This window comes from Solenopsis invicta, chromosome 1 (assembly GCF_016802725.1).
Source record: "Solenopsis invicta isolate M01_SB chromosome 1, UNIL_Sinv_3.0, whole genome shotgun sequence".
Lineage (NCBI taxonomy): Eukaryota > Metazoa > Arthropoda > Insecta > Hymenoptera > Formicidae > Solenopsis > Solenopsis invicta.
Window position 1 is genome coordinate 18,383,235 of NC_052664.1, and position 21,274 is coordinate 18,404,508.

At 33.2% G+C, this 21,274-nt stretch overlaps 1 protein-coding gene across 7 annotated transcripts in view; it reads left to right on the top strand.

Moving 5' to 3' along the window:
• LOC105201241 (Down syndrome cell adhesion molecule-like protein Dscam2) overlaps positions 1-18,098 on the top strand; it is a 158,079-nt gene extending 139,981 nt beyond the window's left edge. The window contains exons 10-33 of one of the 7 annotated variants that reach the window (XR_005574769.1): positions 77-230; positions 303-454; positions 1,803-2,072; positions 4,889-5,034; positions 5,609-6,044; positions 6,405-6,698; positions 7,718-7,948; positions 8,019-8,174; positions 8,250-8,320; positions 8,457-8,700; positions 8,787-8,933; positions 9,048-9,209; positions 9,292-9,508; positions 9,875-9,963; positions 10,115-10,294; positions 10,450-10,638; positions 11,501-11,686; positions 11,803-12,250; positions 12,787-13,013; positions 14,018-14,186; positions 14,307-14,470; positions 14,607-14,709; positions 15,521-15,787; positions 16,652-18,086. Coding sequence is in view for 6 of the 7 variants with exons in the window: in XM_039449218.1 (XP_039305152.1) it covers positions 77-230; positions 303-454; positions 1,803-2,072; positions 4,889-5,034; positions 5,609-6,044; positions 6,405-6,698; positions 7,718-7,948; positions 8,019-8,174; positions 8,250-8,320; positions 8,457-8,700; positions 8,787-8,933; positions 9,048-9,209; positions 9,292-9,508; positions 9,875-9,963; positions 10,115-10,294; positions 10,450-10,638; positions 11,501-11,686; positions 11,803-12,250; positions 12,787-13,013; positions 14,018-14,186; positions 14,307-14,470; positions 14,607-14,709; positions 15,521-15,709; positions 16,652-16,703 (4,676 nt within the window). In the remaining variant the exon portion in view is untranslated. Of the gene's footprint in view, positions 1-76; positions 231-302; positions 455-1,802; positions 2,073-4,888; positions 5,035-5,608; positions 6,045-6,404; positions 6,699-7,717; positions 7,949-8,018; positions 8,175-8,249; positions 8,321-8,456; positions 8,701-8,786; positions 8,934-9,047; positions 9,210-9,291; positions 9,509-9,874; positions 9,964-10,114; positions 10,295-10,449; positions 10,639-11,500; positions 11,687-11,802; positions 12,251-12,786; positions 13,014-14,017; positions 14,187-14,306; positions 14,471-14,606; positions 14,719-15,520; positions 15,788-16,651 lie in introns of those variants that run through there. The other 6 variants (XM_039449218.1, XM_039449222.1, XM_026132911.2 and 3 more) reach the window with 6 other exon arrangements.
• Positions 18,099-21,274: the final 3,176 nt, after the last annotated feature.

Consider the following 21,274-nt stretch of genomic DNA (forward strand, 5'->3'; position numbering starts at 1 on the left):
ATTCCTCCTTTTTTCAAAGGAACTGGCTCATTTCTGCTTTCGAAAAAAAGACGATTATTTGAGAACGAATTTTTAGACACGGTTCCGGAACTGCAGTACACATTTATCGAGCAGGCGTTACGACCGGGCCCGCCGGTCTCTCTGCGATGTTCCGCTACCGGTTCACCGACGCCATCCTTTACGTGGCTACTCGACGGTGAACCACTGAGCCAGATTGCGACTGGACACAGGTAGATCGCGCCTATGTTCTGATGTATTGGCGTTATATCGCGCTATCTTCTAATCAGGAACTATACGCGTAGATACGCGATAGGCCAATACGTGGATCAATCCGGTGACGTAATCAGTCACTTAAACATTTCATCGGCTGGAGCCGAGGATGGTGGCCTGTACGCTTGTGTGGCGTCCAATACTCTGGCGACTGTCGAGCACAAAGCTAGGTTGAACATTTACGGTATGGCATGCAGATGATTTTATATTAAATATATATAAGTATAATCGCGCACATAGAGGAAAGACGGGGGTCATGGGATGCGTGTGGGGTGGTGAGATACCATGATCTCGTATAATTTGCGTAGAATTCTAAAAATAACCGTTAAAATTACTTCATTACAGTCTATTTGGATACTGTAGAATGATACCGTCTATTATTGCTCACTGCGTTTTTATAAAAACTGAATTTCAGTTTTGCAAGTAGCAGCGATTTTTGCAGGTGTATATTCTTTATGTAATTTTGAGAAGTATGTTATATATTAATTTTTTAATTTTAATCTAGCTTGAAAGTCTTGAGCATGGCTTTCAATTAATGTAATTGAATTAAATGTGTGTCGTAATGTGTATATAAATTCAGTACTTATATTGTGTGAATGAAAAAGGTCGTGAGATGATTGTGAGTCATTTGCGTTAAGACCGCTTTTGCGACTTTACAATTTCATAATATATGTTGCATAATGCTTACTAGTAGTACAAAAATTGTTATTATTAAAACAAATTTTTTTCCAAATAAAATACATTTTATAAAACGTTCATAAAATATTGTTTTGTAGCACTTATTAGTGTGTAAAATTTACAAAGAATCGTTCTTCATCTATATTTTTTTTATACAAGTAATTAAAAAGTGCCTTTTATGACATTGATCGTATTTCACGACCTCTCTGCTATCTCACGCTATCAACGCATTTTCTTTTCCCTATTCAGTAAATTGTAAAATACATCTGTTTTATTTACGCGATAAACTTCTATTTATAGAGTGATTGGAAAACTTTATTTAAAGTTAACAAATTGATGTTGATAAAAATTGTGTCGCGTTAATATTCACCGGGTTATTAAAAAAAAAATAAAATGGTATTCCACCAGCCCCCTTCCTTTCTCTATTAGTGAATGTAAAATGAATAAATTTAATGAATAAAAATGAAAATAATAAATAAATTTTTGAATACAACAGCATCTTTTACGAATAAACTCGTAAACGATAAAATCTGCTCTTTAAATCGAAATCACTGAATAATGGCTAACAATCACAATTATAAATATAACAATATACGAATAATAAGTAAATCAATAAGTTCACTGATTCAAATTTAGACAGTATATTTCTATCAATATCTTTCATTAAAATCAAATGTTAGACACTACATCAAATGTTAGACAGATCTATTAAAGTTACATCAACAAACTGTCGAAAATAGTTCTGCATGTCATAAAAACTTTAAGGACAAAGAAAGAATATCGAATAAACGCGAGAATTGATTCAGCCGTCGGAAGCAAGTTGAGGTAATTCTATAATAAGAAACCACTTTTAGGACCACCCTACATCCGATCGATCGGACCAGTTCGCGCCATCGCCGGTGTCGACATTACAATAGCGTGTCCTTACTCAGGATATCCGATCACATCGGTCGGATGGACTCGAGGTGGTGCCGAATTGCCCTTTGACATCAGGCAGCGGGTCGACAGCGAGGGCCACCTTACAATCCTCACGGTAGACCCGAACGATGCCGGTACTTACACGTGCATAGTTCGAGCAAGTTCCGGGGAAACCGCCAACAGAGATATATTATTAACTGTTAATAGTAAGTGAAAACAAAAGAATGGGCGGCATGACAGCGTAATAGAATTAGATTAATTAAATAGATGTTGACAAATTCATATATCTGTGACAAAGAGAGCATATTTCACGAGAGAAGGTCTCGGAAATAGTACATAAAGAATATCCTGATATATAAGATTGGAAAGTAAAGCTCCCGGTCAGAAACGTGTTTTTTTTTTTAAGTACACAGGTACACATGACGTTACATCTGACACGGATACACGTGTAAATAATAATACACATGTACACGGATAATTAAAATTTTAAAGCACAGCTTCTATATCGAATGTGATGCATTTAATAACTAACAGTAAATAACTCATTTTCTTCTAAAGATATTCAGTATTTAATTGCAAAAATGAGTAAAATAGTGAGTTACTCTTTAAACATTCAAATGTTGCAAAGTATGCCCCGAAGGAAAAACAAAAACAACTGGGTTTATTTCTGATTTTATCTCTGATAAATTTTTATAGCAAAAAAATTTATTACCTATCAGACCATATTCTACATGTACTGCCAAGTTTTCATAATTTTTGGAATTTTCGACTTTGGGACATTTTCTTTCAAATGTAGATGCAACTAGGGTTAGGGGTAACTATAGGGGTAAGTTGACTAATTGGATTTATATTCAAAACAAAACACACTAGAGATAGCTGTAACTGTGTTTATACGTGTAGCAGACACTGTTACTCAGTTGTCCAAAGTTACGGTATAAAAGCACATTGTTTAAGAACTGCAAAGCATTATCGAAAAATCATACAAGCAAGTAAATAGTGTTACATTTATTGTTCTTAAATTATTATGCAGTTTTCTGAGTATTTGGCTTGTCTGTTCAGATAGTAAATATAGATCTTACTTAATATATTCCCGCAATTCATTTTTGTTTGTCTTACTATTTGCATACCTTAAATTAAATGAATAAATAAAACTAATAAATGCAAGTAAATCAATCTTATTCTGAAGTTACAAATACTCATGCTAAAGAATCCCGAGTGATAAATTTTATATTTTTTTTTGTTCTAGATACACATAAATAACTTCGATGGATATTGAGAAGTAACAAAAAAATAATTTTAAAAAATTTGTATTATAATTAAAAATAAAATATAGATTAAAAATGAATTTTATTTCAAATTATATTAAAATGAATAAAAATATAAAATATATATTAATACCTTAATATACAAACATTATTTCTTCAGTCACTCAACAATCTTATAGTCAACTTACTCTGTCTGTGGGGCCATTTGATATAAAAAATATATTCAAAAAACATTAATTTCTTACATATCAGTTATTAATTTTTGCTTATTAAATTATTAAGTAGTCTAATGTATACAGTAACTGATAGAATTTACTTTTTCGATAAATCTTTCAGTCTTTTGTCTGTAAAAATTCAAAACTGAAAAGTTGATTAATTAGCTTCATATTGCCTATTTAATGACAATATATATACTTTTTAGTAGAAATGATGTAATATTTCAAATTTTAATTTGAAGATTAATACAGAAAAATATAAAGTTGTAAAAAAGATTATAACATATATTATAGAATTATAATATATATTATAGCAAATATAGCAATGTGTATTGTTACACCCCACGATTCCGTTTTTTGGCAATCATTAGTGAGATTCGCTAGACCAGTCCTCAAGGAGATGAACAGAAATCGAACAAACGAACAATTACTAATTAGCAAGAAAAACAGCAGTCCCGATAATTAATATTCTATGTAAATCAAAGGGGAGAACAAAAAGCATGCCTGCGTTCTTAAACAGTCAAAATTCAAAGAAAAAACAATCGCGATAATTAAATTCAAAATTACTCTCCCTTTGCTTTATTATTATTAGAAATTCACTAATCTTTCCAAAAATCAGAAAACAGTTAACTAATTGTGTAAATTGGTTTTAAATAAATGCTGCCAATTATAGTAGATCTCTAATTTCCATCCGTTGTATATATACATACACATTTTTTTTAAATATCAAAAATCCTATTAAACGAAATACTTTCGGAATCGGCAAAATTAGCGATATAGAAACTTTCCATAACAAGAAAATCTTTAAATTTAATTAATAAAAATTTATTCTTGAATTTTGTAACTTTTCTGATAGATAATTCTTCTGTTTCATCCGCGATAAAATTGCTTCAATTCTTTTCTCTTCTTACAGTAGACAACATTTTTTGTGACTGTTTTCTCCCCATCATGCGCACACACACACACACACACACACACACACACACGCACGCACGCACGCACGCGCACACAGATAACTTTTTTAGCAATGAAATTGTAATATTTAACAAATCAATTTAAAGATTCTCCCAATAAAAAAAGTTCTTCTAGCTGTGTACAAATATAACATCCACAAACGATCATGCATTTACTTCAAAATAATGTATTATTTAAATACAGCTTTCGAAAAAATTATTTGTAGAATTTGTATAATAAATTCAAATACTAACTTTTTTATTATTTTAAGAGATTTCGCACTCAATTTTTCGTCATTCAATTGCATAAGATCAACTTTTAAATAATAAGAATTAAGTTTATCTAAAATCAAAGACCAATGTGCACTGTTTACAAGGGACATTCTTTTGGGACATTGACCTATATACTTGTACGTTTGATCCGTATCACGCTCTTCAGAGCGTTGACCTATAAAGAATATCTAACATGCATTTTCGTGCTCCAAATTTTACAATATCTCCTGCCAAAACAAAAATAGGAATCTCGAGGTTTGAACGTAACAATATAATGTAGCAATATGTAATTCTTCCGTTCATGCGTACTTTACAGGTCCCCCAGTAATGAGCCCCTTCAACTTTCCCGCGAATTCGCAAGAAGGCAGTCGTGCTCAAGTGACTTGTAGTGTGACGTCGGGTGATCTTCCAATCTACATTTCCTGGTTGAAAGACGGCGAACCACTGCCCTCTTCCCTTCGCGTAAGCATGCATATATACATTCCACTTCACAAAATTCAGTTCGGTACGAAGAATAATTCGATAATTTACCTCTACACTCTCTAATTTCTCTCTCTTTTCTCTAATTTCTGTATTTTCGACGATAAAGGATAAAAAAGTAATGCAAACTGCAACTTCATTTTAAATTATGCACATATTTTATCTATAAAAACTTAATTTTTAATCTTTTTATATTTTTCTTCGAAAAAGTCTCTCCTCTTGTGAAAACAAAGATACTCATTTTCTAATAATAAAATTGTGAAAGATACTCAGTTTATATGAATAATGTTCTTTAGTATTCTTTATACAAATAGAAATTCGATAAGATCAAAATTTAAAACCAGCATATGAGAAAAACTGAGATTTCACAGCCTTACGATGTGCAGAAGAAAACAGCTTTTATATCCTCAATGATGATTCGAAAATTATGTGTCTGTTACACCCTTCTGATTTTTTAAATAAAAGTAGTGCAATTAGTGCGGTATTTCTATATTCATGTAAATGATACTATGATGTAAATGACACCATTATGCCTAACGGCGTTTTTGCCGTACAGATCGAAGAACGAGGTGCCGAGTTCTTCAGCATCCTTGTATTCAAAGAACTATCGTCACGGCACAGCGGCAAATACACATGCGTGGCCACGAACAGTGCCGCGAAGGTCAACCACACGGCCGAACTTTTGGTAAAAGTACCACCTCAATGGATATTCGAACCGCTAGACGTGGCAACCCTTTTGGGCAACCCGTTAAATGTCCATTGCGAGGCCAAAGGTTTTCCACCGCCGCGTATCACATGGCTACGTGCCAGAGGCAGAACGTCCAACGACTATCAGCCGCTGGTCGATGGGTCCGATGGTAGACTCACGATATTGCCTAATGGGTCTTTGTGGACGGCTTCCGCCGGTCCGCAGGATGAGGGTTACTATCTCTGTCGGGCTAACAATGCTATCGGTTCCGGACTCAGCAAAGTGATATATGTGTCAGTGCACGGTAAGAATATGATTAATGTTCCAATTATAGACCAATTAATTATAAAGATCCATAGTCTCAGTAGAAAAAAGTTCAGTTTCAGAAAGTGCAGTTAATCAGTTATGGATACTTTATGGATTAATTTTTTTAATATGATTAGAGAACAAAATAATTTCTCTTTGATAATAAAAAGAAGTATCTTTTCTCTTAATAATTAAAATCTAAAATTCAATTAATGTAGTTGTTGAGCAAGGTTTATAGTACTCTTTAAATATTTGATTCGTAATGATTAATATTAATTTCGAGCCAAACAAATGTTTGAAAAGTACTATAAATTTTGCTGAACAAACAAATCAAAATTTATGATCTGTATCTTTGCAGAACCGGCGAGATTCGAGTTTCAGAGTAAAAATGTAACAATTCGCCGTGGAGAATCCGTTACTATCGATTGCACTGTGATCGGCGATAATCCTATAGAGGTTCAGTGGATGCACAATAGTGATCGATTGGATATGAGCAATCATAGACTAAGCATCGGTCAAATAAAGACTGACAACGGCCTCAAATCCCAATTATCTATCGCAAACAGCGATCGGCAAGATTCTGGAGTCTACAGATGTACCGCTGATAACGCTTACGGAAGAAGTGAACATCTGATTTATTTGGCAGTCCAAGGTAAAGCATACATTTCTCATAGAATCTTCTAATTTTACACAGATCAACATTAATTTTTATTAACACTTATATCCGAATCGATGCGTGACAAAGACGTTTTAAATTGGCAGAATTGACAAAATTCCACATTTGCCAGATACAATTTTTATACCAATGAAAAAACCGGTATCTTCCGAAAAAAACCGACAAAAACTAGTCTGTTGAAAATAACAAAATATAGAAAAAATATAGAAAAGCTTTTCATATTGTGCTTCATACTATGTGAATTTAGTTGATAAAAAAATTTTTGAAATAAAAAACATTAGAGACAATATTTTAGAAATTTAAAAGTATTTCAAAATTCATTATTGTACAAAAATTGTAAAGAATCATGCAAATTTCAGTTAATTAATGAAACATGAATAGTCAATTAAAATGTTTGGAAACTTTTATTCGCAATTTTAAAATTCAATTTATGAATTCAAATGATGGAGCATGAAAAAGCATCATTAATCTTTAGAATATAATATGAAAAAATATACTTTCTTACTTGAATAATTCTTTTCTTAAAGTGATTCAAAAAAATCTCTAGAAATTCGTAAACAACTTTTCAAATTTCTAAAACAAATGTTTATACAGGATCGTGTCTCAATTCTGCTATTACGGTCTAAAGTGCCAGTATTGGCGACTTTCATCTGTTATAAGGTTTCGTTACTTACGTAATAAGATTGGTTTCGTTTTTCTTTAAATTATAGCAACTAGTATAATTAGAACTAAAAATAATTAAAACTAATTAACATAATTTATCAATTAATACAATTAAAATTCGTTAAATAATATAATTTATCAATTAAAAGAAAAATGTCTTTGCATAAAGCTTTATCAATATATTTTAGCACTATATATTACTAATTTTGTAGTTTTTGCCAATTTCATTGGACAAAATTTGGAACGATCAAAATCGAAAACCACGATTTTTTTCCACCTATTAGACTTTTCTGGCCAATCCTACATTAAACACTGTTCTTTGTATTCTACAGAGAGGCCGGATCCTCCAGCTGGACTCGAAGTAATAGAGATCGGTTCCCGATCAATACGGTTATTATGGAAGCGAGCCTTCGATGGAAACAGCCCTATAAGAAATTATGTGATACAATACCGCTCGCTGAGCCACGGTATGACCGATGATTGGAATCCCGTTAAAACGCACAATGTCACGTACACGCCAGGAAGCTCCAACAGTGGTAATTCTATACATCCGACTCAAAATGGTTCGTCCACATACTCTGATCAATATCGTGGCTCTATTCACTCCCTCCGTGTAACTCATATCAATTCTAGGCTTATCTCCGTTTGAAACCACCGGCGATGACCAAGAGGTAGCTCTAGTCGGTGGTCTTCATCCAGCTGTCACCTATACCTTCAGGATATTCGCTATAAACTCTATCGATGCGAGCGGACCTACGGAAGCAGTCGTGGCGAAGACTCAGGAGGAAGGTAAATACCTCGTATGACAATGCGATCATATGACTGAAGCCTTATTGTGTTGAATAACATTGTTATCTGTAATAGCACCCACTGAACCGCCGCAAAGCATCAAAGTGCAATCCGCCGGGCCTGGAGAGCTCATGGTCAGCTGGCAAGTAAGTAATGCCAATTCAGAGACGTGAGAGACAACAAATACTTTAAGATTAATATTTTTTAAATCAATCCAGATCAATTCTATAAAAAATCGGGAAGAAGTTTGACAATGCGATATTGGAATATATTTATTTTTAGTCGCCTCCAAAAGAATCGTGCAACGGGGATCTATTAGGATACATAGTGACGTGGTCGGAACATTCGTCGTCGACTTCGGGTGTCAATCAAAGTAAAAGTTTAACCGTAAATGGTTGGGCGACGACAAAGGTACAGCTAACCGGTTTAAGAAAATTTACGAAATACGACATTTCGATCAGAGCCTTCAATAGCATAGCCAGCGGACCAGCAAGCGCTCCCATCGTGGGTACTACTCAAGAAGGAGGTATAATAAGAATGAGAAATTGCATCTATGTCAACAAAACAACAATAACAAGACAAATTAAGTCTCTATTCACATTTGCTTCGCAGTACCGGAAACGCCACCGACTCAGGTGACATGCGTTCCATTGTCTTCCCAAAGTGTCAAAGTATCTTGGAGTGCGCCTCCTCCTCATCAACACGGCGGAATTATTCAAGGATACAAAGTCTATTACAGGCCGGTTCCTACTGATAACAGTGAGTTACTTGTGAACAGAGTATTTATGAACAAAAGTGCTCGCAATTGATTATAAGGCTATATTTTGTTCTATAAGAACACTAGATGTTAAATTAATCTTTTTCCTATCGCAGTGGATATATCGACGGTCGGCGAAGTTAAAAGAACTTCCAGTATGGACACTTACTTACACACTTTGTACAAGTACACGAATTATTCCATCAAGGTATTGGCTTATACAGGCGCGGGTGATGGAGCACTGAGTCCACCGATCTTCTGCATGACAGAAGAGGATGGTAAGACGTTTAATTCAATTTTTAACAAATAAAAATTGTTAATTTTAAATTGTAAGATAAACATTCAGTACTTTTTTTATAGTTCCAGGCCCGCCCGGTGGCATTAAAGCACTGGCGTTAACGGCAGAAAGTATATTGGTTTCCTGGTTGCCCCCGTTGCAACCCAATGGAAACGTCTCAAAATATACTGTTTACAGCAGAGAGGCTGGCTCTAAAAATCATAACGCGCACACGATGCACGATCCGCCATTATCGCCCACGGACACCCTTACGATGGAATTACGAGATTTAGTGGAAAGGTAACACGGAAAGAACAAATTTTGTTGAAATGCAAATCTAAAGATAATTATGTTGAACAATTAAAAAAAAATTATACAGGACGTTTAACCTGGTTACTAGAATATTAAAACTTTTTACAATATTATCATGAGTCCTACATAGTCCCAGTAAGCATAAACCCACAGAAAAGATGTCATGTTCCTGTTTTATAGCTCTTTCTACATGACTCTTTAAATGAATATTCTAATATTTTTCTCGTTGTATAAGATACAACTAAATTTTTATTGCAGTATGACTCTTTTTGTGCACACACGGATATTATATTATATTAAGCTAATTGTAACGTTCTTCCACCTTCCGTCTTACCAATTCTTAATCTCTCTTAGACAATTGTACGAATTCTGGGTATCGGCAACGACCGGTCTTGGAGAAGGGGAACGAACTACCATAGTTACGCAAACCACAAATACCAGAGGTACTTGTGAATTACATATCTAAAAATCTGAACACAAAATTTCAGCATTTCAATTTTTTATTTGTTTATTGCACTTGTTATATTTCATCTGGCACACTTCTCGTGCAATTAAATATTTCCTCGTATAGTCTTAATAGAATTCATTCCGTAGCTCCCGCTAGAGTGGCATCGTTCTCACAAGTATTAAAAAGAGCTGTAAAATCGTCGATTACGCTGTCGTGTTTAGTGGTCGGAAACCCTACACCACGACCTACTTGGATGTATAGAAACAGTCAAATCACCACCGGCAGGCATTACGAACTCACATCTGACGGACATCTTAACATCCGCGGTAGGCATTAGGTTTCTTAATCCATATTTCAGTTATTTGCAGAATCGATATATATATATATATATATATATATATATATATATATATATACAGTTCAAATATTCAAGTGTAAAATTTAAAAATGTAAATTACTATCATATTTTTTTATTTTTCAGGATTAGAGCAATCGGTTGCAGGCAACTACACTTGTTCGGCTAGTAATTTATTTGGCGACGACTCCATCACATATTCATTAGTCGTAGTGATGCCACCTAGAGCACCGTCGTTAGAATTGCAATATACAACAACCAACAGTATCAGATTCCGTTGGAATCATCCTGACAATGGCGGTGCTACTATACAAGGTATTCAGAAAACAAATACTCGTATCACGTATACCCTGCAAATCAAGTGTGTAAAACATGTAGTCACGTTTTACGCATTTGCATCTTTTATACATTAAATTAATTTTATCTATGTAATTTTTGTACTTTTTACACGCTTAGACATGTATCAATGTTAAATTACACGTCTAAATGTGTAAAAAGTGATTACATGATTTAACACAAAAAAAAACATTTGAATCTGCAGTGTAGTTTTTAATAAATATTATTTAACGTTTAGTGCATTAAAGTACATTTTCATGTGAATAGTATTTATATTAGCACATCTACCCAGCTTGGTTCCTGTAGCTCTTAGTAATTGTAAATTTGAAATATTATTTTCTTTTTCGAAATGCCTTATTGATCAAGTTATAATATTATACCTTTTCAAGTTCACCAAACTGTGTGCCGAATAAATTTTCGGTCTTAAAGCACAGTTAAGTTAAACGAAAAATAGTAATATCACGTTATTAAATTCAAAGTCAATTTAATATTGTAATAAATAATGCTAATAAACTTCTCAGTGGCAATAATGCCAATGAGAATCCTTCCCCCAAAAAACCTATAAAGAATTCGTTGCAAAAAATAACACCTTAACTAAGGAGCTTCCAGTTTTTCAGGAGATAGCGTTCTCATTGGCATCATTGCTACATTAGATGTTTGTTAGCATCATTTATTACTAAAAAACTTGTATATTGAAAAAATATATAAAAATCATATGATAAATATCAGCACTAAAATATGTGTATAACCGACCGATAAGACATTCTGATTATTTATATTGTGTCGTAACATATCGGTGGAAATTTTCTATTAAATATGATTTATCTTTTTTTTATTCCAGGATACGTGTTAAGCTACAAAAGAGATCAAGGCGGATGGGAAGAAATTGCCTTGTCTCCCGAGCAGACGGAGTTCGTTCTCTCTGGATTAAAATGTGGTTCTTCATACTTAGCGCATTTAACAGCACATAATCGCGTCGACACCGGCGACCCAAGTCCGTTGATCAGCGCAACAACGAAGGGCACCGGTAAATTAGATATTTTGCGAGCAATTAAAATAAGCTATAAGATCAAATTAAAGTGTCAAATAATGTCAAAATTTTTTGTTGAAACGGCGGTTATTAATCTTTTTTCAACATTCTAGCACCCCTATTGCCTAAGGAAAGAGAAATTATTTCGGCAAATGGCACATCGGTGAAATTGAATTTATTATCTTGGCCTAACGGAGGATGCCCAATTCAATATTACACCGTCGAGTATCGCAGGCGAATCAATACGGAACCCTGGATTTTGGTGGCCAGCAAAGCGACCGATAACGTCGTAATTCGTGATTTAAAAACAGCATCGTGGTACAGTTTACGTGTAACGGCTCACAACGACGCTGGCTCGACTCAGACTCAAATGGAGTTTGCCACGACTACGTTAAGCGGAGTTAGTATTGGTCCGCCCAATGATCTAATAATGGAGGACGATATCAAGAAGACTGTGCCTAATCACAAAGTTCTATATGTCATCGTACCGCTCATCTGCGCAATCGTTTTGGTCGTTTCTGCTGTTATCCTGGGATACGTCATGCTTAAACGTAGCGGCAGGTAAGTCTAGATCTACAATAGATGCAGTAAGTCTTAAGTCGTAAAAAGTTGATGAATCTAACTTAAATATGAGAAGAATAATCGACCATGGTGATCAAGTTTTTACGGTTTAAGGTTTATTACACCTATTGTAGTCCGTAATACTTCCTGACTCTCAAAACTTTATTTCACACTTTATTTACTTCCCAGTCGACACAGATGTGTTCACTATATAATATCTTATATAGTGAAATATATAAGCTTCATCATCTTATCTATATAACAAAAATTGCTAAAACATTATAGTTATATTAAACTTTCATCTTTTTTTTAAAAGTAACAATAATATTTACATTACTACTTCTTTAGTAATACACAGTGTCTATCTATTACGATTAAAAAGAAACACTGCAAGTAAATGTGACATAAATATTACAAAATACTTGTTATATAAAACGTTCCCAAACTATATATCAGTTACAAAATTGTATCAGCTAAGTTATTACTAGCCATGTCAAATTCTCATTAATTGTTCTTTCACCGTTGTTTTTTGATAGAGGTAACTACCTAGGCGAGATATTGCCAGGGCAACAGCAGCAACAACAAGCTGGATTAGGACTAGTCCCACAACAACAACACCAGCAACAGCATCATCACTTGTCCAGTTGTATGTCGACCGTACAACTCAAGTCAACGGCAGAACGAGACAATAGACGTAATCATCAGGTTTACACTAGCTCGCCCGTGAAGCAAGAAAATCACAAATCTGCCGACCATGGATCTGGTATGTATATTCGTACGCAGAGAAAACAATTTTATCTAAATATCTAAAGATTTAGCTTGACTATAGATCTAAAAATAATTTTGTTAAACCATCAAGTGATCGTGCAGGATGTTCAAATATGACGAGCAATGCTGCAAAAAGTTTTGATATTCTAACTTAAGCATCCTTCATAATTATTTTGATGGCAGAGTTTGCATTTAAATTTTACAAAAGGATTCTTAAAAAATTACTGAAAATTCCTAGTTTTTCTAAAAATTTTATTCAAAATTCCAGGTAAGATTAAAAATTTTTTAATGCAGCTTTGAAATAAATTTATTTTATTATATCTTTTAACGTACCTTAATCATACAAAAAGTCACTTAAATTTTGAATATTAAATTTGAAAAACTACTAAAAAGAAGTAACATGAACTAAATGGCATATAACAATGTGTTCGCAAAAATCTAGCTTACTAAAAGTACAGAATACGAATTGAACCATGTGTACTGAAAAAAAGTTCTTAAATTAGAAATCTGATAAATTCAACCAGAACTATTAAAAAATGGACAAATTAGAAATCTTGTAAGAGTTACCGAATTATAATAAGGTCAAACGTTCCATCTACAAAACCTCGAGTCCTATTATAATAACCAGAAATTTTGCTTAGTTTCAAAGCGCACTCAATCATATACTTGTTCATATGTATAATAAAATAATTTTTCTCAGCATAATAATTTTATCAGAAAGATAGATAGAATTTTAATTTAAAACTAAATTTTAAAAATTTTCCTTTCAATAAAGTTCCATAAAAAACCACGATGTTCAAGAATAAAAGAAACGTTTCTTGAAAATTCCATATTTCTCGATTTTATCAGTAGCGCACAGTCTGAACGGACCAACAAAATTATTTTCATTTTTTCTAGTTAAATTTTTAGATACTTTAGCAAAAGATCTTTTCGTATATGACAATAAATTTTGAATGAATCGTAAATGCAGCTTTACGAATGCTCCGTTACACTTCGCAGAAATGTACGAGATAAGTCCATACGCTACATTTAGCGTTCCTGGAAGAGAGAATCGTTCGGTCACAACTGCAACGCTCGATTACACAATGCAGTTCAAGACCTTTGGTCATTTGGAAAACGAGGACATCAACACTATCGATTACGAGAGATCCAGCGTGGAGTTCGAAAGGTAACTGGCTTCATCCGTCGCTTATTAACTTCTGGCTGTTCGCGAAACCAATCCGTTTCGCGTTTGCGCCTTCAATTTCCTTCTTTTCTCTTCCTCTTTCTGGTGTTCTTTGACACGCAGGTCAAAAACACCAAGGTGGCACAAGCAACGCTACTTTCCGAGCATCGCGGAAGCCGAGAGCAAACTGCGATCGAGTCGACAAGGCTCCGGAAGCGACACGTCCGGAAGTCCTTGCGGCGAATGCGCCGGGCCTAGTTATAGAGTGCCAGTAAAGCCTTGTAGAGGTATTAATTATATATTTTTTTCTCTCGCACAATGTTGTAGACCGATACAAAAAAGAATCGCGTAGAAGAGAATTTATTGAGGAAATTTGACACCCCACAAATAAACTTGCGTGTATAACGGCGTGATTCCTTACAGATGTATTTTCGCGAGGTGTCGAATCGAGTACGGAATCTAACAACGAAGGCTCGCCCTCCCTCGCGAGACGACGAAGCCGACAGCCGAGCCGGTCTACTCGCAGGTAGCCAAGGTTTGTTTGTTTCCACATAGCACTCAGTCTTGACTATTCGATATCGGCCTCTCATCGTTTTCACATCGTCGCGAGAAAGAAGCGCAACGACGCGAGTTTCATTTGGCAATTGGAAATTTTTCACGAGTGACAAACATTTGTATATTTTTTTAATGATTATTAGTGCAAAAAACATATATACTCCGAAAATACATTTTGCCTGATAGTAAATGATTTTTACGTCGTTGCGTTTCTAAATCCTTATATTTTTTTTATACAATAAGGGATACCCAGCATTCAAAAATATTTTAACACTCGTTATTACACATGCTCAGCAAGCACCAAGTTACAGTCAATTTAACATTAATAACTGTTCGTTATAATTTCCCATTTAACAATATAATGGTTATATAACAGTTATATTAATCAGTAGAAAATTATAATTACAGTTCATAAGTTATATAATTATAATATAACTGTTGTACAATTGTTAGTGTTTGATGGGATAGAAAAATAATTCTTGGAAATTTCCAGGAGATGTAAATAAACCTTCACATGAATGACAAAATTATCCTTGCACGTACAAAAAAAATGAATTTTGCGTGTACAAACTTATATTTAACATAAACAACAAGGATATTGTTGACCATAAAATTAGTTAAATTAATTATCGTGAAACATCTAACGAATTGGAATCAATTAGACTAGCGTGTCTTCAGTTTTTTTTTTTTTTTTTTTTTTTAATTCAGGCAACGGTGTCACAAGCTTTAAAGAAAAATTTCCCTTCTAACTCGACAAATATATCCGCTGATCTGTTTGACAGTTCGGTGGAGGATATGACGCTATTGCCGCCAAGCGGGTTCAGTGACAGCCGTGAATTGAGCGACGTGGAGTGCGACCGTGACCGTGATCGCGAACGCGATCGCGAATGGCAAGGTTTATCAGCCGGGACCCGTCACGGCGGCAGTTTGGGCAGACTTCCGATCGAGGCCGTCGAATCTATGCTCGCTAGGTATCGGCACAAGTGTCCGTAAACAGACATGCCGAGTACCAAACAGCTCAGACCGGTCTAATCCCCGGAAATTTATTTGTTTGTATATAGGATGTACATAGGTCTTGTCAATTATCGCTACACACTGCAAAAAATATTTGCTAAAAGCTAACAAATGTTAAGTGAAATAATACCAATTAGATGATTAACCCTCTGTCCAATGTTCTTTTTGTTGCTTTCCTAATCCAATGGGTCATTAGCACCTGATAATATTTTTCAAAGGGTTTTTGCGTTCTAAAAAATTTGAAAAAATTCTGGTACACTCATCCAACATTTCAGAATGATACGATTTCACGATAGTTTGATCTTAAAGGTTTTTCACTTTTTTTTCGAATTTGAAGCAGAATTCAAAATTAATTATTTGTCTAGATTTTCAAATTTCTGGGTGAACCACAGAGATTTAATATAACCAAAAATAATTTTACTTTTCTAAATATTTAATAAGTACAACCAAATAATCTAACAATACTTACTAAATATTTCAAAAAGTAAAATTAATTTTAGTTATATTAAATAAATATTTAATTGGTATTATTTCATTCAATATTTGGTAGCTATTAAAAATTTTTTTCAGCGTTCGATAGAATCTGAGGTGGTTTAGTTGACATGATATGATATGCATAAACAAGCATAATATCAATTAGTAAATGTTTTTCATGTAATATTAATAATATCAAATAGATTATAATTTAATAAATCTTTTGCTTATCGAGGTAATTAATATCAAATATTCAAGACGAGGAATAGCACATTCTCTAAATAAATTTGAAGTATCATTGATTCGTTAGCAAGAAATTAATGTATCGCTTTCGACTTCAGAATATGAGATACTTGAAAATTAATAAGAGAAAAAGAAAGAGCCAAATTAAAAATACTTGTAATGACACGGACAATCTGTTGCAGATATCAGCAAAGGAAAGAGCAAGAGAGACAAGAATTCACTATACACGTATGATCGAGATTCGCTGGTTCGACTTGGTATCTTCGCCGGACGATTTAACATTATTTAAAAAGAGATGAACAAATCATCTCTTCTTTAAACCATCCATCGCCGTTGGAAAAAAAATTTTTAATGTGAGGGAAAGAATGTGAGGGACAATTTAATTTTGAATGAAGATGAATAAGTGATAGAAGAGACTCTCAGGTCCATTTATGTCGAAGAGGCGTCTCGATAACTCATCTGCATCGCGCCAACTACTGCCGTTACTATATACAAAACATGGCCTTCGTATACAACCCTGTATGTGCCACGTGCAACATATAACGCCGAATTTCGGAAAAAAAGAAAACACCAAATCCTATCGGCGACATACTCAATTAAGCAATCGAGAAATAACAAAAGCATTCGATGATTAACTGCAATGCATGTTTTTTGATAACATTTATTCTTTCTATCACCGAATTACAATTGCATTGTCTTACCGTACGGAACGTGATTACGATAAAAAAAAAGTCTGACTGACCGATCCATTACTTTCGCGACGACCAATTATTGATATACAGGGTGAACGCCAACTTCCATGCGAGTACCTCCATTTCATTAGTGCGATCTACTTATTAACGAGCGATTCTATGTACGATTATAGGAATGACCGATTATTCGCGATAATGAGTATTGCGTTTTAAAAGATTTTAAAAACGCTATTGCAGCGTTACACGTTATCCCCGTAAGAAATAGGTCAATTAATTCGAGGCCAATGGCAGGCGTTTTATTCGAAATAAAACGAAATTCATAATCTTGGCAATCGAAAGCTGATTCTCAAATTCCTCGGTTTAAAATATTTCGAAAGTTCGCTTCGATTTGATTACAATGCAAATCAACTATCAAATTTTTCTCATGTGAACAATTTTTCGAATAGTGCCAACTTTATTAGAAATGTATAGTATTAAGAACGTCGTGAGAAAAAAAAAACGAAGACTTAGAAAGGGCTTACGTGTGTCCCTTTCTCTGTCCTAATTGAACGTAATTGTGCGCTATAACAAATAGTATTTACAAATCGATTATCCGAATAAGAAAGCGTCTAGCGCCTTAACTATGTAAATAACTGCTCTTTGAGAAACGACACTTATCGATGTGATCGTAAAATACGCTAACGATTATGAAAATACCACGTGCACGGAGAGTCGTAGTGTGTCCGCAGAAAGACAAGATCGAGAATCGTGTAGCGATATAGTGCGATCGAGAAAACTGTAGCTTCTCGCCAAAAATTCAATTTTTTTTTTAAGACTTTTCCCGTAACATGAGACTGATCGTTAACCGAGTACGCTTACACTGATTTCTGCCAAGAAGAGTGAACGATTAAGCATTCCAATCGAGCGACACTTCATGACGATCATGTCAAAAAAAAAAGAAACCATGCGACGCGCAACACGTTCTTCTTTTCTCCTTTAATTTAAAATAAAAGAGAGACAAAGACTTGCTTAGAATTATTCTCGCGGTTGTTTTTAAGACAGTTGAGACTGTCGATATTCATAATCAGTTCTTATTTCAAGACCGTCTTAAATAATGTCTTAAGATACTAATACAACTGCGTAATTGGTTTATAACATCTTAAGATTTAAAACGATCTTAAATATTTAAAAAAAAACAACTTTGGCTGCGTTGCAATATACACTGCCAATACTGAAGATCTATAGTTCGTGTTACGTATACTATCCCTATAAACGCCGCAATATTCCTAAAATATTATTAAATATTAAAATAATATTTCAAGAATGTTATTCAATATTTTTGATATTATTTTAATATTATGGAAATATTAATGTTGTATGTTTGTTTTTACATAACGTTCATAGTATATTATTTCAATATTCGCGAAATATCATAAAAATGTTTTACGAATATTATTGTTGTCAAAAATTAATGTAAATTATAATGCAAAAATTAATTATAATTATTACATTTAAAAGTTATAATATTCCCAATAATTTTAAATATTAAAGTAAATAATATCATTTAATTCTCATATAGTATTCCTATAATATTTCAGGAATTATTATTTAATATAAATATTGTAGCACTTATAAGGATAGACTTCCATTTCCTGACAGTGAATTTCGAAACGCAGCCTGTATGAATACCGACGTAAGTCTCGTAGGAGTCTCAAGAAAATTTATGACGTATGTCTCTTGTTACTTTATAACGAGTTATCGCGTAGATATAATGTGTACATAAATGAGATGATCAGAAGAGATGATTTCTCGAGATTCACGCGTGCAAAATTCGTGCTCCTCATCTCGGAGGGCGAGAGTTTAAACGCGGGATATATCGCGGTCGATATCATAACGTTATCCTACGAAAGACGGATGAATTAAAGAGAATCGGCAGAGATTCATTTTATAATATCGGAGTCTCTCAGTTTCCGAAATTGTCATACATTGTTAAAAGTCGGCAGCAGAATTTAATGTAATGGAAGCAAATTTCAAACAGGTACATTAAAAAACATTTAAAGTTGTGAAAAATGCACTAAATTTTATGCAAAAACTTTTCAGCTATAGATATATTAAGTTTAATGTTTAACTTCAAAATACATTGAATTTTATGACATTTTTAACAGTGTAGTTTGAGGATCGTCAGTTCTTTATGATTCATCTGCTTTCAACAGGGATGAGAGACACGTTGGAGTAGTTAAAGCAAGCACAAGGCGAAATGATATTGCAGAAGAAGAGCATGTGTGTGTGTTTCATTTCATTGCAATCGAAAAATTGTTAGTTAAACAGTTGGGACAAATGCAATGCGAGCCATTTCGGGAGAATATCAGCGTAAATGTCTTTATCCATCGTACAGATACTATTGTGAAACCAAGACTGTCCGTTCGAATTATTTAAAGCAAATATGGAACAAATAAATTATATACACGACAAAAGAAGCTTAGCTAAAAACAGGCCGTTTTAACAACTTTGACGATTCTGAAATTTGTATACGCCAAAGGAACGATCTATCAAGAAATATGTAATACACTCACGAAGAAAAAAAAAATAAAAAGAGCAAATTACGATGCGGTAGAACTGCAATACATGTCTGCTTTCTTAAAATCGACAGGAGATTCTTTTAAGCATCTTTTTAAGCATCTTAAAATTCTTATTCAACATTTATCACCTATTTCCTCCATATTAAAAACAGATTTTAAGAAGCATTTTCTAGTAAGTATAAAATTATTTAATTATACTACCATGTTGTTACTACAACAATATTCAAGAACACGTAATGTTTTCAAATATGTCGTAGCTAATGTTGTATATAACATGTGAACTTATGGCCATGAGTTGGAGATAGTTTTCAACAATGTTTAAAAAAAATCATGTATATTCGACCAATAATTTTTTTGAAATATTTATATGTGTGTTTAATATTATTTTAAAACGTTAAAAAAATACATATAATACATTTCAAATGTTATTTTAACTTTAATGTTCGTTTGCTTACTATGTCTGCTTTTGTATCAGTAAAAATATAACAGAAGCTGCTGCTAATTCAGATTCTGTTAACGGAATAACAGATTGTTAGCAGGAATTGAGCAAAATCTGGCAATTCGTAACAATTTAAATGATATATTCTATTAAAACAATTATAAAATCATAGTTTCTGCTCGGCTTTTTGCTAACAATCGGCTGTCAAATTATATTGGGACATTTTTATATGTCCTGTTAAGACGCTAAGAGAACATAAGCTTAATTCAGACACAACTGATGCCACAATCTGCTGCATATTCGATTTGAATTTGTTGACAAATTGTTAGCACATTGTTAATAATTTGCTTTGTTCTAGGTCAAGTATTTTTAAATTTTTAAATTTATAAACCAAACAAGAATATATAATAAAACGGAATACAAGATTTATATTTACGTAAATAATTTGAGAATTTCAAACAAAAAAATAGAAATTATCTGAATATAAATTCAGCAAAACCATCTTATTCAAAATTAAGTAATAGACAAGTGCAATAATTAATTCTTTTATCATTTTATGTGTCAAGACCTTTTAATCGCGATATTTACTAAGTTAACATATGACAAATTTTTTTGAAAAAATCTTTATAATTATTATACTTTTTATTATATTTTAATCCGTAATATTATATCCGTAATATTTGTTAGATCAACATCCCATTATTCAGGTTATATTTAGTGAAATTTTATTAAAAAGGTCTTTGAGAATTCTCTGAATTTTTTAGGAATTTTACTCAAAAGTCCAGGTAAGATTACAGAATTTTTTAAGTTTGCAATTTTAAAATGCAGATTAATTTTATCTTTTGTTTATCTTACCTTCTTAATCATACGATTACAAAGAAAAATCACTTACAATTAGTTGAGATATAAAAAAACTTTTTTTTAAATACTAATATTGAAAAAGCTCCAAAAAATAATTTAAAGTAATTATAATATATAACAATCTATCTGCATGTGTCTTATCTTCTTGTTAATAATCTTTTTATAAAAATATGCGAGTCGCATAAGAATGTATGTGGACATGTATGCCATATTTATTGCTAATCAATTATCAAGAAAAATTAATGAAAAAAACAA